Raw genomic sequence first — 17,272 nt, 5'->3', positions numbered from 1 at the left:
GCCCCCTGGCGACGGCGGCGTTGCCGGGCGGGGCCTGAGGGGCCCCATGGCCGCGGGCCGGGGATATGGGCGAGCCCGGCGGGCACGGGCCGGGACACGGACCGGCATCGGCACCGGGATCCAGCGCACACGGACCGCGGGGCCGCGGCCGCGCCTGGGAGCGCGGCGCCCCCGCTGAGGAGGCTCCGGGCACGGAGCCCCCCGGCCCCGCTGAGGAGGGTGCGGAGCCCCCCGACCCGCGTGAGGGCTCGGGGCACACGGAGCCCCCCAGCCCCGCTCGGGAGGGCCCCGGCACGGTGCCGCTCCACCCGCGGGGGGATGCGAAGGACACGGAGCCTCCCGGCACGGCGCCGCCCGGCCCGCAGGAGGGCTCGGGGCACGCGGAGCCCCCCGGCCCCGCGCGGGGCGAGCCGGGCTCGGAGCCGCTCGACCCGCAGCAGGACGGGGATGACTCGCCCCCGCCCGGCCGCGCGGAGCTGCCGCTGGTGCCCGCCGAGCTCCGCGCGCGGCTGCTGGACCCCCGGGACTACCGGCGGCGCGCCCAGGCGGTGGAGCAGCTGCGGCGGGCGCTGGAGGGCTGCAGCCCAGCCGCGCTGAGCGCCGCGCCCGCCGCCGCCCTGCGCGGGCTCATCGCGCTGCTGGACGCGCTGCTGCGCGACCCCAACTTCGCGGTGGCGCGGGGCGCGCTGGAGGCCACGCGGCTGCTGGCGCTGCGGCTCGGCCGGAGGGTGCCCGCCGTGCTCGCCCCGCTGGTGGCCGCGGCCGCGCGGGCGCTCGGGGACACGCAGCCCGCGATGCGCCGGGACAGCGCCCGGCTGCTGCTGCGCCTCATGGGCGCCGCGGGGCCGCGGGCCGTGCTGCGGCTGCTGCTGCAGGAGCGGCTGCTGCGCCACCGCAGCGCCCGGCTCCGCGAGGAGCTGCTCAACACGTGCACGGCCGCGCTGCTCACCTACCCCGGCGAGCAGCTGGACCTGCCGCAGCTGGCGGCCGCGCTGGCGCCCGCGCTGCTGGACGCGAAGCGCAGGGTCCGGCACGCCGCGCTGGAGGCGCTGGCGGCGCTGGCCGCGGCCATGGGCGCCGGCGGGACCCAGGCGCTCTTCAGCGCCGTGGGCGCCCTGGAGCTGCGGGCGGGCGGCGCGGGGGCCGTGCGGGCCGTGCGGGCGCGGCTGGCCAGGAAGGCGCTGCCCAGGCTGGGCGAGCAGGGATTCGTGGAGTACGGCCTGCCCCTGCCCTCCGCCGGGCACTGCCGCGGGCGCTGCCAGCCCCCCGGCGCCGACACCGAGTGGCTGCTGATGGGCAGCAGGACGCAGAGCGCTCGCTGCGGGTGCCCCGGCGGGGAAGATGCGCCGCACGGCCCCGGCTCCAAGTGTGCCGAGCAAGGGATGAGCCCCAGGAGAGTCCTGAGCGCCGGGAGAGGGAAGAACAAGCTGCCGTGGGAATCCGAGCTGGCCGGAGACGGGGAAGGTGGCTCGGGAGTCAGGATGCCGTTCCCGAAGGGTGTGGAGCAGGTATGTAACTCCCTGGCATCCTTCATCCTAAGGCATTTCCAAGGGGAGGTTGGAAAGCTGTCAGAGGCTTGTTAAGTGGCAGCTATTTGGGAGGGATGGCTGGTGTTTTATGTGCAAGGATTTGTACCCTCACATCGGTCTGGGAGTGCAAGTTTGGGAATTCCTTGTATCAGATTTAACCAAACAACTTATCACTTAATAAACATAATTTTTGATGTTACTGGGCTCCCCGAGGCACTTCTTAGGCCTGACCATAGTGACATGTGTGTGACATGTCAACAGTGACAGGTGAACCCCAGGGAATGAGCACAAGAGTGGGGAAAATGCAGCCTTCGTTTGTATATTTGTGTTTGAGAGCACCTGCCTGACTGCTGAGAGTGTCCTGAAGCTGTCTGGGGAAGAACTGACCCATTCCTTCAGCTCAGGCTCTGAAGGCAGAGCTCTGAAGTGGGGCTGAGCCAGGGCTCTTTGACTGCCCTGGGATAAACCTGGAGGCTGCCAAATGCCTGGGTGGCTCTTGCTGCTCAGGCTGATCTCACTAGGAAAAATGTAGGTCAGGCTGGAACAGCAATTCTGACTGAGTTTTGATTTTATCACTTACCCAGTCAGCAGCTGGAAAGGGAAGGAATTTCTGGAATATTGTCCAGGTCGTTTTGCCTTTGGCAGTGGTGCTGTGACACGTGTTTTGGATACAACCCCCACGTGTGGTATCGGTGTGTGGTGGGCTTTCTGTGGTGTTTGGGGTTTTTATAAGTGGACACGTTTGATTTATCATGTCTCAACCTCCTGTGATTGAGCTGAAGCAAAGAGATCCCAGAAAATCAAAGGCTGTGCAGAGGAGATTCCTCCTGCCACGTTTACGTAGTGAGAATTTAATTCCCAGTTGCTTGGTAACTTGTTGCTGTGCTGGATGAGGTCATGGACCGTGAGTGCTCCTCTGCAGCCAGGCTGTTGGGAAACTCAAGAGCATAAATAAATGTGAGTTCATGTTTCTGTACTGTAAAACCCCAAAGTTCATGTCTAGACCTGAATGCAGACGTGCTCATCCCTTCCTTGGTGTCTGTGTTACCTTTAACTCGGGCCCCTAAAGAGATCTGTGTCTTTTTGAGTTGATGAATCAGGCAGCTGAGTTCCTCTGGGATACCTACAAACAGGCTCTGGACACCAAGATATGTAGGAAACACCTCCAGAGCAAGAAGGGTTTTCTTTTTGAAGCAGTTTTGCAGTATTGACTAAGACAGCTTGTAGAAATATCAGTTGCCAGTGCTCTCCAGGCAGGTTGGGCTGAGCCCTGTGCTGCTGCTCTGTGTGGTTTTCTGAACACAAAGCAAGTTAATACAGGCACCAAAGCCTGGCTGGAGCTTGGAATGGGGGAAGGTGCTCTGGAGAAGGTCCTTTTCTAAAAGGAATTAACCTTTTGTGCACGTGGTTGTGTTTATCCCTGTAAAGTGGGAGGAGTGCCCGAGGTTTCCAACCCTGGAGAGAGGGAGAGAAAGCAGTTCACTTCTGGATTCTGTTTTGTTGATATTCAGAGTGCATTTAGAGATGGTGTCAGTCATAGAATCATGGAGTGTTTGGGTTGGAAGGGATCTTAAAGGTCACATTTCAAACTCCTGCCATGGGCAGGGACACCTTCCACCAGCCCAGTTTGCTCCAAGCCCCATCCAACCTTGGACACTTGCAGGGATCCAGGGGCAGCCACAGCTTCTCTGGGCAACCTGGGCCAGGGCCTCCCCACCCTCCCAGGGAAGATTTCCTTCCCAAGAATTTCCTGTGCTTGGGACAGCCCTTCTGAACTGAGGTTGCCATGAGCTGTATAAATAAAGCTCCTGTGCTGGGGGCATCCAGAAATCAGTGTGTGTGTGGGAAGGCAGCCCTGGATCTCCCCTTAACTCCCTCCAGTGAGGTAAATTCATTTATCATGCATGGAATTCTGGTACTTGACTTGACATTTAAAATATTAATTATTAATTCAGACATTCCTTTGAAATGAATTTGCTTAAAAATTAACTTCTGGAGTCATTCTGTGGCTGAAGGGATGCATGGAAGGAGCTTAATATTTAAAGCAGTTTTCCTGCCAGGATTTTTAGGGTCATGTTACACAGTGGCTGTCCAAGGCCATGTCTAGACTTTCCTGATCAGATAAGATGTGAAGTAAAACATGTGTAAGTTAATGTGTACTAAAAATAAAAGGTAGATAAAGCACAGTGACTCCAAGGGCTTGGCAGCTTCTCCAGAGAGTTGTGGATTCTCCATCCCTGAAAGTGTCCAAGGCCAGGTTGGACGGGGCTTGGATCAGCCTGGGATAGTGGAGGTGTCCCTGCCCATGGCAGGGGAGGGATGAGGTGGGCTTTGAGGTCCTTCCAACCCAAAGCATTCCATGATTCTGTCAGTGCTGGTTAATTGGGTTCTTGACAAAACATTTCTCAAGCAGTTGAACTCAGCCTGCTGTGACCAAACCTCCTGGTTCTCCAGTGGTTTCCCAGCCTTGCCATCCATGAGGGGTCACACTAGTGAGTCCAGGAATGCTGCAAGCAATCCCAGATTCCCTTTTGAACTCTCATCTTCTCTGACTCTGTAACGTGAAGGACAAGGTGGTTACCCCAGAATAAGCTAACAGAGTTCTCACTGACCTATTGGTAGCTGAGCCTTCCTGTGTTTTCCTTGGAAATTCAGTGTGCTATATGGAAAACACCATGCCTAGGGATTATTGTAGGGCAAGAGTTACCCCCTGTGAAACACAGACCATGCATCTGCTGTTGGAGGTGCCTTTTGGTACCCAAAGGTTCCCTTTTGGGGGAAACAAGAGCACTTGAACATCTCCCCGACGTTTCCAGCCCTGTCACAAAGTACTTGTGACCTCTGTGATCTCCCAGAACTGCAGTGTTGGGCAACACTGTGGAATTCTCCTCATTTCCATCCTGATCCCATAACAGAGAACCTCAGAGCTGGGCTTTATGGGGACCTCAGTGGGTGTGCAAGTGTGAAATCAGATTTATGGAACAACAGCTCTCTGTTTTAGCAAGGATCAGAGGCACACAGAGTCAGTGGGATAAGGCTGCCTGTTCTTGGGAATTGGGGTGGCACTGGCACGGGAGCTCTGGCCTTTCTGGAGGCTGCAGGAGTATTTTGGGGAGATATCATTCTGTATTTGTGTATTGTAGGTCTTTTCCCTGGGAGCCTGTGGTTGATGCTGCTGGGTGTTGGATCAGGAGAACCTTTTGTCTGGCTGGGTCTGGAACAGCTGGGATAGTGGAAGGTGTCCCTGCCCATGGCAGGGGTGGAACTGGGTGATGTTTAAGGTCCATTCCACCCAAACCATCCTGTGATTCCATGATGGGTCACTCTCAAGTGCTTTGGTAACCAAGTTAATAATTCCTTTGGTGGATGGATTCCAATATTGCCTGACAATGGTGGTACTGGTGGAATCTATAGGAACCCTTCTGAGAAATCCCTTTGCTGGGATCTGTCATCTACTCCCCTGGAACATCTGGCAGCTTTGGGTTTGCCTTTACTTCCCACTGTCCTCAAGCCCATGTTTAGCAAATTAGTAATGCTGTAATTATAATTTGTGCACAGGGAAGCAGAGTTTTTATCCCTGTAGCTGGGACTGGAACAGCTGAGTGGAGCTGTACAATAATGGCAGTGTTTTACTTTACTCCTTCTGCATAAATTGCTTTGTCTATGTGGAAAAATGGGGCCTAAGTTTGTCCTGCACCAGCTACTGAGGGGAAAATTAACTCCATCCCAGCTGAAACCAGGCCACAGGAACTCAGACAAGTGACATTTAGTTGTGGACTGGAAGCTCTGTGGATGGGAAATGCTGTTTGCTGATCCCGGGGGCAGGAATGCCGAGGTTTCACCTCTTTTATCCCAACCGGGATAACCCGGGACAAACCCCTTCTCCGTTTTCCTGCTGCTCTTTGTCCCGCTGTGTGAAGGGCCCCTGGGGTCCCTCAGGGCCTGCTTGCTGGGGAGGCCCCATCGGTTTTCCCCCACCGTGCTGTGCTTTAAGCACTTGTCCTGAAATACTTCAGTGAGAGTCTAATCCCTGCAGGCTGATTAAGCAGCTTTAGCCCCGGCTCTAGGGAGGAGATTTCATGGGGAGTTTTGAGCTTTGGGGCATTTTGGTGGCTTTGCTGAGGGTGCCTCAGGCTGGACACTCGGACACGACTGGGAAATGCCGACAGGAAATCACAGCGTGGTTTTGGAGGGGAGGATAGAATTGTGGCCGTTTTTGTTAACCACAAACCCCCTCCCAGGCCCAGGGAAGGGTTTCCCCCAAGAACCAGTGCCCACATAGCTGGGGACCTTGGAGCTCAGCTGCCTCTGGGAACTGCTTGGCTTTTAAAGCACTGAATGGAAAACCAGGCTTCACTTATTTATTTACTGCCAACAGGTACCTCATGTGACTTCATTTTCCATTTTTAATGGAAACAGTCTCAGGAGAATTAGGAATATGTAATTAAAAAGTTTGAATTATGAGGTTGATTTTTTTTCCTTGTTGGCAGGATATGGGGGTGGAATTTCTCTAGGCTTGAGTGTGTATCTTGTGTCTCTTCTTTACTTGGAAAGGACCCAAAGGTTTTGTTCAAACTTCATTATTTAACTACTTATTTAATATTGTCTATATTCCATAACCAATCCTATTTCTCTGTGTGATAGATTAAATATTATAAGGACTTTAAACCAATTAGTGTGTGCCTGTGTCGTGGTTCTCCTCCCAAGTTTGAAGTTCTGTGCTTTCCTTTGTGATATTTTTGTGAAACCCCATTACAACATTAGTTAAACCCTTTAAAGACACCAAACCAGAGCATTTGGCTGCTGTGTGTCTGACCCAGACACGTAACTTGGGGGACAATCTGTGAAGTCACCCCGAGGTTTCTCCTGGAGCAGGGAGGGTTTGGCAGAGCTGGGAGCTGTTCTGGGGGCCTCTCACTGTCCAAAACAACTTGGACTGGGTGGGCCAGGCTGTGGATTGGGGAGATCATGGAATTATGGAGAACTGCACTTTGATATTCCGAGAGTTTCTGTGAAGTTCCCAGTCAGAGGATCCCATTTGTGTGGTGAACTGAGACGTTCAGTGAAACGAAAAATAACTATTTTTATAAATCGATGTATTATGTAGGTGTTAGACTACAAATGCCCCATTCACACAGCAGGATGTGAATAAAGGGGTTTTCAGGCTGAACATGGTGCTTTTCTTTCCAACACTGAATAAATATTTCCATTTCTGCTCAGACTTCTCCTTGTGCAGCCTCGTCTGTGAAAGGGGAGAGCAGAGGAAATGCAGCCTGGAGATGATGTAAATCATTGATTTCACTAATTAAATGAGGAACCCTCATTTAAAGCATGATCTTTGCTTTGCTAAATACTGCTGTTACTGAGATTTTCCCCTAACCTTTGCCCAGTTCTCAGTACAAGCTCCTGATATCCCCAGCTCCAGCTTTTTGACTAAACCTGAAGTTTGCACAGCTCAAGTAGCTGTTCTGTTCTGGAATTTTGTTGTCTATTTAAACACTCCCTCATCTAATGGACATAATTCAAAATGTCAAAATTTATGTTAAAAGTAAAAAAAAAAAACAAAACTCAAAATTTAATTTTTTTAAATTTAATTTTTGAGATGTAATTTTTGAGATGTAATTTTTAAGATGTAATTTTTAAGATGTAATTTTTAAGATGTAATTTTTAAGATGTAATTTTTAAGATGTAATTCTTAAGATGTAATTCTTAAGATGTAATTCTTAAAGTTTAATTCTTAAAGTTTAATTCTTAAAGTGTAATTCTTAAAGTGTAATTCTTAAAGTGTAATTCTTAAAGTGTAATTCTTAAAGTGTAATTCTTAAAGTGTAATTCTTAAAGTGTAATTCTTAAAATAGTACAATTCTCAACCAGTTTATTTTGCTGGTTTTTTTCCCCCTCAATGTGTGAATAGTTCTAACCTGTATTATTTTAAGACCTGGAAAACGACTGAAATGCTTTCTAATGCTTCAAATATTTGAATATCTGGGAGAAGACAACCTTTACCAGGATGTTTTGCACTTATCAATGCTCTCTGTGCCCCTGCTGCTTGCCCAGGGCAGGGAAATGTGCTTTCCTTTCACACACAGCTTGTTCTCCTCTTGCCCACAGTTCTCTGCATCCAGTGATTTCCTTCACTCCCCGAAGCTCCAGCCCTCCCAAGGAGTCCCAGCCAGCCAGGAGTTATTTTTCAGTAGAAAAAGAGCTTCCAGGACTTTATTCCAGAGCGGTGTGGAAGTGAACTCTGGGAATTCTGCCGTTTGTGCTGGTGAGTGTGAGCAGGGCAGGGTTCGAGCTGCCCTCACACAACAGACACATTTTGGTGCTTCAGGAGCCAAAAGGCTCCTCAAGAGCCTGGGCAAGACCAGACCTGATTTGTTCTCTCCCCGTGGCCCTTTGTGAGCAGCCCTGAGGCCTTGCCAAGTCTGCTCCCTTGCTGTGTTTTGGGGTTTTTAGGTGTTTATTCCCCTTTATTGTCACATGCTCAAAGAGGGGATTGTTCCGGGGTTTCTTCTGCCCCCCTACAATTCCCGGTTGGAGCAGGGCCCTGGAGGAACAGCCAGTCCTTTCCCTTTTTCCCTCTGAGCTGTATTAGGGGGTTGCTTAGAGACTCTGGAATTAAATACTCTCAGTGTATTTGGATTTTACACTCAGAGCAGCACAGAGTCCTAATTCACCAGGAAATGTTGTTGTGCATTCTTTGCTGAACACCACGTGTTTCTGAGCCAGTCATTTGTGTTTGCTCTTGGAAGGTGCTATGGGCTCTCACCAGCCCCAAATTTCAGGGAAGTGTGGGACACTTGGATACCCACAGGCACGTGGGAAGAGTGGCAGCGTGGACTCGGAGTTACAGTTTTTGGGATTGAACAACTGTCAGCAGGACAAAGGTATGTGGGTTGTGACAGTGTCCTAAGTCAGTGCATGGCACTCTGGAATTACCTCTGGATTTCTTTGCTGCCTTAAGAAACAACAACTGTTACTGAAAGGCTTTCCAGTCCCTGGTCAGACATATTTGTGCCTCCTCCTGTGTATTTTCATTAGTGGTTAATTTACAGCTCCCACCTTTGATATTTGACTCTATCAGGGTGTTACAGCACCACCTTTTCTGTAAAAGAATCAGAACTGTGTTTGACCTACTTGTGTCATCCTTTTATTTTAAACATAGTTCTCCAAAACAAGCCTGAGAAATAGTTTAAGGCTTAAACTCACATTTGGAGGGGCAATGCAAAGTGCAAAATGAAGGTACCTGATTTGCCTGCTTGGGTAAAACCTTCAGGCTTTGACAGTCTAGATGGTGTATTACTGCATTGCAAATTATTATTATTTAATTTTAGTATTATTTAATTTTAAATTATTTCTATGATGTATTCTTTTATTATAAATTACTGTGGTGTATTATTTAATTGTGAATTTTTATGGTGTATTGTTTCCTTGTAAATTGTTATGGTGTGACATTTCACCGTGATTTATTTTTGTGATGCGTTATTTGATTGTAAATTATTATTATAAGAGCTTATTATCACAAATACTCTTCTGTTTTCCTTTGCCCAGTTTCTTCCAGCCTAAATTTTCCCAGCAAGACCCAGAGAGGGTTTTGCACTCAGGCAGAGCCCACCATGTCCTTCCAAGGCCTCAGTGCCAGCCAGGGCACCTTCATCCTGCCCTGCTACCCCCTGTCCTCCCCCAGGAACAGCCCCAAGCACCTCTCCTCTCCAGCTGCATCTCCAAGGAGGGCCCAGGACAATCCCATGAACCTCTCCAACTCCTGGCCTCGCAAAAGCTTCGAGGGGCTGCCTAAGCCTGGCTCCCAGAAGCAGCTGCTCAGCCCAAAGTCAGGAGACAACACAGGTAGGAACGTTCTCAGTGTGACAAAAAGGGATTTTGGGGTTGGATTTCGAGGGGTTTCAAGCAGTGGGCAGAAAACCCACAGTGGCAGGTGAGAGGGAGCTGGGCAGTGCCAGGAATGGGAGGGATCTCCAGCTGCCCTGCTCACAGCCCTGCAGGCTCCTCCTAAAAAGTGAAGCCTTTGCCATAAAGCACCGTGTGCTTCAGCTCTGCTTTCCTCCCCAGTGATGTCCCAGGGAAAGGGCTGTCCTCAGAGGAAAAGGAAACCAACCCCCAAAATGGAGCACTTCCAGAGAAAACCAATAGGAAATACCTGTTATTGTTAGTGCTCTAATTAATACACGTGCAAGGAAAGTGTTGCTCCTGCACTTTGTCATTTATTTGAATCATGGAATCACAGAGGGGTTTGGGTTGGAGGAGACCTGAAAGCTCAGCCAGTTCCAGCCCCTGCCTTGGGCAGGGACACCTTCCACGAGCAGGAATTGCATTTGGGAGTGGACACATCAGATTGCCCCCACTCAGAACAGCTGGTTAAAACCTGGTTACGAACAGCTGCGTCTCTCATGAGCAGAATTGGTGCTGATTTCATCCCAGTTCACACTGACGTGGCACAAACTGCTGTCTGTGCTCTGATTTCCTGTCTGAAGTCCTCCTGTACTCATTGGTGAACCTTAATAATAACCTTGAATAGTTTTAACATTATTTAATCACAGTTGCTTAAACAATTTAGCCGATTTCTTTCAAACACTTACTAAAGGCAATCTTATTTTAGGTCTCTACTCTTTGTTTAGTTTAAATTGATTCCTAATCACTCAGGAGGCTCCTATAAACAAAGTAACAGCTTCCACATCAAATGAAAGAAATCTGTTTGAAATTTCGTCTTCTTTGAGACCCATATTTTGTGCACATGTAGCAAATCTCTAACTGAATGCTTTGGGAGTCACCTGTCCCTGGAATGTGCCTTTATTATGTAGATGTGGTTGTCACTTGCTGATTTTCTCTGTGTTTTCCACATAAATTTCAATTTTTTTTTTTTGGTGTGTTTTGGAGTAACTTTGTTGTTACAGAATTACAGGGGAGTTTGTTAGGGCATGAGTCTTTCTTTTTCTTCATTAAGAAAGGTAATTACTTTTTAAAGGGACTTATAAGAGCTTATTATCACAAATACTATTCTGTTTTTTTCTTGTGGGGCCAGGAGTTGGACTTGGATGATCCCTGTGGGTCCCTTCCAACTCGGGCTGTTCTGTGATTCTGTGATTCTGTGTTGATATGCACAGGCATAAAACGCTAATTTTTATTTTCTTAAAGGAAGGAGACAGTAGAAGTGGAATAAGTTGGTAACTGGGGCTGCACAGGTGTGTTTTGAGCACTCCTTTCGTGGCAGAAGCGGTTCTGTGGTGTGACCCAGCACCGAGGTGGGCAGTTTGTCCTGGGGCTGTTCGTGCCTCCCCTGCAGAGCCCTGACACCTGGCTGTGTGTTCCCCAGGGGAGAACGTGCTGGAGAAACCCTCCCTGCAGCTGCAGCCCACGGTGGTGAGACCCCCCCTGCCCCGGCGGGGCCTGCCCGGGGCCCGGCCCGTGCCCCCCATCCCGCGCCTGGGCAGGGCCAGGGCCAGCCAGGACGCCTGGCTGGGGCAGCTGGGCAGGGAGCTGGCAGCGGGGCTGGCACAGCTGCACGTGGATGCCGAGGAGGTGGACCAGGAAGAGGTGGGTTTAAATGTGGTAAAACACACTTTTAACAGCACTGCCCCATCCCTGGAAGTGTTTGAACACCTCATCCCTGGAAGTGTCCAAGGCCAGGTTGGACGGGGCTTGGAGCAACCTGGGCTGGTGGGAGGTGTCCCTGCCATGGCAGGGGGTGGAATTGGATGAGCTTTGAGGTCCCTTCCCACCCAAACCATCCTGGGATTCTGTGACTCCATGGCTTTGCCTTTCTGTCTGTACCTTCTGTCCTCTGGTCCCCACTGAAAGGAAGCTGAGGTGGGAGACAGCCAGAGGAGGAATTTTTTAATGTGAAATATATTGAGCAAAAAGAGGGAGAACATGCAGTAGCATCATGCAGAACATGCAGTACCATCAAACTCTAGTAATTGTAGGTTTCCCTGCTTATTTGAGTAGGATCTTGTGCTTGCTGGGCACTGATTGCAGCATTTACTTCTGCATGTAAGAGAATAGGTTTAGATGGGGTATATGGAAAATTCCTCCCTGGGAGGGTGGGGAGGCCCTGGCCCAGGTTGCCCAGAGAAGCTGTGGCTGCCCCTGGATCCCTGGAAGTGTCCAAGGCCAGGTTGGAGCACCCTGGGCCAGTGGAAGGTGTCCCTGTCCCTGGAACTGGAAGGGCTTTAAGGTCCTTCCAGCCCAAACCATTCCATGGTTCTGGGACTGTGTGTTGTGCAGATTTGCTGGGGAAAGCCTGGGGTCCCTCTGTGTGTGCTGTGAGCCCTCACACCCTCCCTTCAGTCTGTCAGAAAACATACAGCAGTTGCTGTACTTCTGCAACAGTCTGTCCTGGTGCTTTGGGAAGTGGAGCTGGGATACAGCATCCTCAGGAAGCTGCATTTGCTTGCAGGATAACTCCTCTTGTGAAGTAAAATAACGGAAGGGATTGTTTTAATGTGATAACCCGAGTGAGTGGTGGTCACATTGCCCAGCAGGGACTTGAGAACTGGACTGAGCACTCAGAAATGTTCTTTATTTAGCTTACCACAGTTTCTCCCTGTGCACTGACTGCCCCCTGTCCCTTTTCCCTCCTGGGCAGATGCAGAATTCCCTGCGCTCCCTGCGGAACAGCGCGGCCAAGAAGAGGGCCAAGCTGAGCAGCAGCATTGCAGACCTGGAGAGCCCCGACCCTGCAGTTCGACTGGATGGCTCCGGGGACTCCCCCTCCCAGGGCTCCTCCCCCAGTGAGAGTGGCATCTACAGCCAGGAATCCCTGCCCTCCCCCGTGCCCGCCCTGCCCCGCGGGAGGAGAGTGATGTGAGTGCCCCTCGTGTTCCCTACACAGGCCCTGCTGCTCTTGCTTAAATGATAGTATTAAATTATATTCTTTTTATGTAAAATTGTTTTGCTTAACAGCTTGATTTTTTTTTTCTTTGTGAATAATTTTAATATCTAAAAATGCAAGAGTTGCATGATTATGTTATTCCAGGTTTTTTCTGGTTTGTAAGGTGAAGGAGTTCCCATAGAGCCCAGGGCAGGGAGGCACTGCCAGGGGAAGTGATGAAGACTTTACAGGAGGGACATGACCCGTGGCTGAGCAGGGGAGGGAGGGGGAGAATGAGTTAGGAGCAAGGATGAGGTTGGCTTATTATGGCCTGGAAACTGAAGAAAGAATGGGTTGGGTTCTGTGAGAAGGGCAAGACAATGTGGATGTTTCTTATTGTGAACAAGAACTGTTTCCATTTCATTGCTGACAGATAATTGTTAGTTTAAAATGCCTTCACAGAGCTCTTCTAAATAGGAGTTGTCTGATGGCACCCTGTAAAGGGCAATAACCCAGTTGGTTATGAGCACTATAAACTGTTTTTTAATGAAATAAGGAAGTTTTTCAGGAATTTGCTGGTCTCAGGGCCAATGATAAAGCTGTTTGTAGCTCTGATCCGAAGATATTTTTGTGTGTACTAAATACATCTTTGTATAGAATCATAGAATCCTGGAATGGTTTGGGTTGGATGGGACCTTTAAAGATCACCCATTTCCAACCCTCCCTTCCATATGGCTGGCATACAACTGTATTAATAGAACAGAAAGAAGGAGAGGGAATAAAAAAGGAAAGGTTTTTGAGACTGGAATGATTCACAAACAGAAGGTTTTCACAGTTGTGCAGCTCAGAACCAGTTTATATTCACATCCCTTCCCTATATACATCACTGCTGAGTCACAGTTTTATAAATAGTATTTAAAATACCACAATAAAGTGCTGGAATACCTAAAAAGTCAGGGCTCTAAACTCCTGAGTGTCCTGCTGTGCCAGGCAAGGCCATGCCCTGTCCATCATGCCCTGTCCATCAGGCTGAGCTTAATGTTTTACAGGATCCACAGAGCCAGGGATTCTGACCCAGCAAGGAGGAGAGGCAGTGAGGCTGACTTTGGAGAAGTGACAGAATCCATCCCAGATGACACTGAAAGCCTTGGAATGTCCATAAAAATGCCAGAGAGTTTAGCTCAGATGGTGGTTTGTGAGCACTGGAATAAATTGGCCTTGTCTGTTCACAAAATATCTGTGGTTGGGCAGCAAGAATGTGGGGTTTGGGTGTGTTTGCTCTTGGAATGATTTGGTTTATCTGCTGATAAACTGCCATGGGAGCTGGATACTGGTATTAGTGATGTTCTTGGAGCGTGGACCTTCCTTTGGATCTTAAAGAGTGTTTATTTGTGTGTATTTTAGCCCTAGTGAGACATGGAGCAGCTCCTGTTTCCCTGTGCCCTCACCCAGCTGGGCACAGAGCTCTGGGCTGAATCATCTTTAATATTCAGAGAATCATTAAAAAAAAAGAAATATTAGTTGTTCTTGTAGATAACAGCATTTTCCTGGTAAACAGGAACAGCTGGGAACAGCTCATGCCTGGGAGTGACAGATGGATTTGGTCACTCTGCTGTGCCAGGCTGGAACCAGCGTCATCAGTCCCCAGGCCAAGCAATTCCTTCCTTTTTGAATGTATCCCAAATTTATTCCTGGTGTAAGGTTTCCTCATAAGGGTTGTCTTTATGTTGTTCTTCATAATGGACCTGCTCATCAAATAATTCCTCCTGGATTCATTTTCCTCTCCAACTCAGTGTGGGCATTTGTGGAAATACTGGAAATATTTGTCCAGGGAGAAACTGAAATCTGTTGTTGTTGCTGTAAAGTTAGCTGGGTTCTGACTAGAATTGTACCTATAAACTGTGTTTATTTGAACAGGTCAGACACCTTTCCACTGCTTGGCAGCAAATCCCATCCTGCAGAAGGATCTCCAGGGAGGAGCAGAGAGCCAGGCGTGGCAGAGCATCCCTGCAGCACAGGTGTGTTCCTGGCAGAGCACACCCTGCTCACTGAGGGCACAGAATGGCCACTGGAGGAGGCTGTTCTCACGTGTTCCGTGAGCTCACGTCCCTTCAGCACTTAAAAAAGGTCATTTCTGGGTGCTTTGGGGTCCAACTGGGGTTTTAGTGGTGCTCAGGTGAGAAGGAGCTCCAGGCTTGCAAGCAGTTCAGTTCTTGGTGGGAAATTGAGGTTCAGTGGTGCTGTTGAGTTTTACCCTTACAGTGAATTCTGCAGATTCCTGTAATGGGCAGAAACTTGTGATTATTTGTGTTTAATCAGCTTGGATTCAGCTGGCTGGAGGAAAGGAGCTGGGGGAGCTGTGTGCACAGGATGGATTGGGCCATGGGTTTCCCAAGGAACAGCATAATGAGAGAGCAAATCCTGCCTGTCCATGGCAGCCCATGCTGTGGGTAATGGTTTGGCATTCCTTGGATGAAAAGACCTTTGTGAGGAGTTGACCTTCAGTGTAAAATAATGAGCAGCACATTTATTTTGCTTATTGAGCCTGTTAATCAGGCCCTGGCCCTGCTGGGAGTGAAGAGCTGAGAGCCTGATAAGGTCATGGAATCACAGGATGGTTTGGGTTGGAGGGACCTCAAAGCCCCTCCAGTGCCACCCCTGCCATGGGCAGGGACACCTTCCACTGGCCCAGGTGGCTCCAACTTGGACTTGGACACTTCCAGGGATCCAGGGGCAGCCACAGCTTCTCTGGCCAGGGCCTCCCACCCTCCCAGCCAGCAATTCCTTCCCAATCTCCCATCTCTCCCTGCCCTCTGGCAGTGGGAAGCCATTCCCTGTGTGCTGTCCCTCCATGCCTTGTCCCCAGTCCCTCTCCAGCTCTCCTGGAGCCCCTTTAGGCCCTGCCAGGGGCTCTCAGCTCTCCCTGGAGCCTTCTCTCCTCCAGGGGAACCCCCCCAGCTCTCCCAGCCTGGCTCCAGAGGGCTCATGTCAGTGTGATGTGAAGATCCTTCAGAGGAGTATTTAATAAATCCTGTTGGCTTCAGTAATTTGACAATGCACTGGTTCAAGAGAGTGATCAATTAAGATATTTTATTCTTCCAAAATGTCACACAACACGTCCCAGAGCATCCCCATGACTTACACTGGGTGATGTTTGTCCCTCCAGGCCTTGCAGAGCCCGTGTCTGGTTTTGCACCGATGGATGATCTGGGTTTCCTGTCTGGGGACACCGTGGTGGTTGTTGGTAAAGGTAATACAGACCCAAAGTTACCTCCTGTATCTCACTGAGCTTTTGAACTGAGGGAAAACGTGCCTTTATAGAGTGGGAGGAGAAAAATAAACTGCATACAAGGTTTTAGATGGTGAACAATTCCCAGTTTAATGGTAATCTGAAGAAATGTACTTGAAAGGGTTGCAGTTCCTGGATAGACAATTCCATTCATGACAGAGGAATTGAACTGGATGAACTTTAAGGTCCCTTCCAAGCCAGACCATCTGTGATCCCCTGCTCTGCCTTGCAGGTGTTTTTGGGAGCCCCCCTGCCCGTGCTCACAGCCAGTCCCTGCCGTGTGTGGCCAATGGAGATGACCAGGGGGTCAGGGAGGAGACTGAGCCATCCCCAGGGATCCCTGGGAGAAGCTGCCAGCAGAACAGTGCTTCCCATTTCCCTGCTGACAACGACAGAGAGGTGAGAACTGCGGGGCTCTGATCCCATCTCCTCCTGCTCTTAGAGGTGTGAGTCCAGCTGGACACAGTCACAGGCTCTGTGTCAGGGGAACAAGAGCTGGATTAAACAGCCCAGGCCATCCAGCTGCTGCTCCCTGATTTTCCTTTTGGTTCCATCTGGATATTTTACAATGGCAAATTGCCCCATCAGAAGCTTCCCACTTAACTCAGAACGAGTCTCTGGACAAGGGCTGCAGGAGGGAATGGAGCTGGAAAACATGCTCTGTGACTCCCACAGCACATGGAGGTGTGGAATGAGGGGTGGGCTGGGTTGGATCACGTCTTGTTTTCTCCAGGGGTCTATTAAACTCCATTCTTAGGATATTTTACAAACCATCTGAATATCTGCCCATAATCTGCTGTTTGTTAAATACTATTTACAGCTGTGAATGGAGTGAGATTTACCTGAGTGAAGTGTGACATGAAACTCAGAAGTTGTTCTACAAGCCTTTAAAATAACATTTTACCATGACTAAAACTTGAAGTTAATGATAAAAAGTGTCTGAATTTTCTGATGTCCACTGAAGATGTGAATCCTTGGGGGGGATCAAATTGAAAGGAGTAAAGGGAGGGATGTATTAAAAGTTGCTGAGACTTCTAAGGAGCAAAAAGTGTCAAACACAAGAGAGGGAATAGGGGCAGATCCCACTGGTGAAAATGCAGATTTTCCATGCTGACCTTGCCAACATCAGGAACTGGGGGGTGAGTTATTGGGTAACTTGTGCATGAATTTTTTGCAGATAAAAGTGACCATGTCAAAATCTGCCCAGGATAAGCTGAGGAGGAAGAGAAAAGAAGAAAAAGAACTCAATCACAAAGAGCATCAGGAAGGCAAAGACCTGGAAGGGAAGGAAGAGATCCCTTGGGAAGGGCTTAGACTGAGTATGAGTGAACCAGAGAGACTGACAGCAGAAAGTGAGGATGAGGGTTTGTCTCAAATGAATATCCACTGTTAAATGCTGCTGGAAGGGGCATTAGGAGTGGAAATGCTGGTTTTTAACCGTGTTCTGATTTGTTGTTGTTGTTGTGATCTGGATGTTTCTAGGGTTTAATCTCTGTGGGGATATTTTAACATCGCCAAGAAACGGATCTTTGTCCTTAGAAAATGTGGCCTTGAATCCTTCTCTGAGAAGAACATCCAGTTTGAAGAGGTCAAAGTGTTCACCCTTGCTGGATTCTGGTAAGCTGG

At 49.6% G+C, this 17,272-nt stretch overlaps 1 protein-coding gene across 3 annotated transcripts in view; it reads left to right on the top strand.

Annotated features, from left to right (window-relative positions):
- Positions 1-50: 50 nt before the first annotated feature.
- TOGARAM1 (TOG array regulator of axonemal microtubules 1) overlaps positions 51-17,272 on the top strand; it is a 29,003-nt gene continuing 11,781 nt past the window's right edge. Inside the window, exons 1-11 of one of the 3 annotated variants that reach the window (XM_039389355.1) lie at positions 51-1,508; positions 7,641-7,797; positions 8,282-8,416; positions 9,081-9,377; positions 10,861-11,081; positions 12,133-12,350; positions 14,275-14,375; positions 15,524-15,607; positions 15,879-16,045; positions 16,824-16,914; positions 17,129-17,263. In XM_039389355.1, the coding sequence (XP_039245289.1) occupies positions 66-1,508; positions 7,641-7,797; positions 8,282-8,416; positions 9,081-9,377; positions 10,861-11,081; positions 12,133-12,350; positions 14,275-14,375; positions 15,524-15,607; positions 15,879-16,045; positions 16,824-16,914; positions 17,129-17,263 (3,049 nt within the window). In that variant the 5' untranslated portion in view covers positions 51-65. Of the gene's footprint in view, positions 1,509-7,640; positions 7,798-8,281; positions 8,417-9,080; positions 9,378-10,860; positions 11,082-12,132; positions 12,351-14,274; positions 14,376-15,523; positions 15,608-15,878; positions 16,046-16,823; positions 17,011-17,128; positions 17,264-17,272 lie in introns of all 3 variants that reach the window. The other 2 variants (XM_027723055.2, XM_027723054.2) reach the window with 2 other exon arrangements.

Source organism: Pipra filicauda, unplaced genomic scaffold (assembly GCF_003945595.2).
Source record: "Pipra filicauda isolate LSUMZ 115617 unplaced genomic scaffold, ASM394559v2 scaffold720_size194830_pilon, whole genome shotgun sequence".
Classification (NCBI taxonomy): Eukaryota; Metazoa; Chordata; class Aves; order Passeriformes; family Pipridae; genus Pipra; species Pipra filicauda.
The sequence above is the reverse complement of the archived record's forward strand: the minus strand, read 5'-3'. Positions and strand labels throughout refer to the sequence as shown.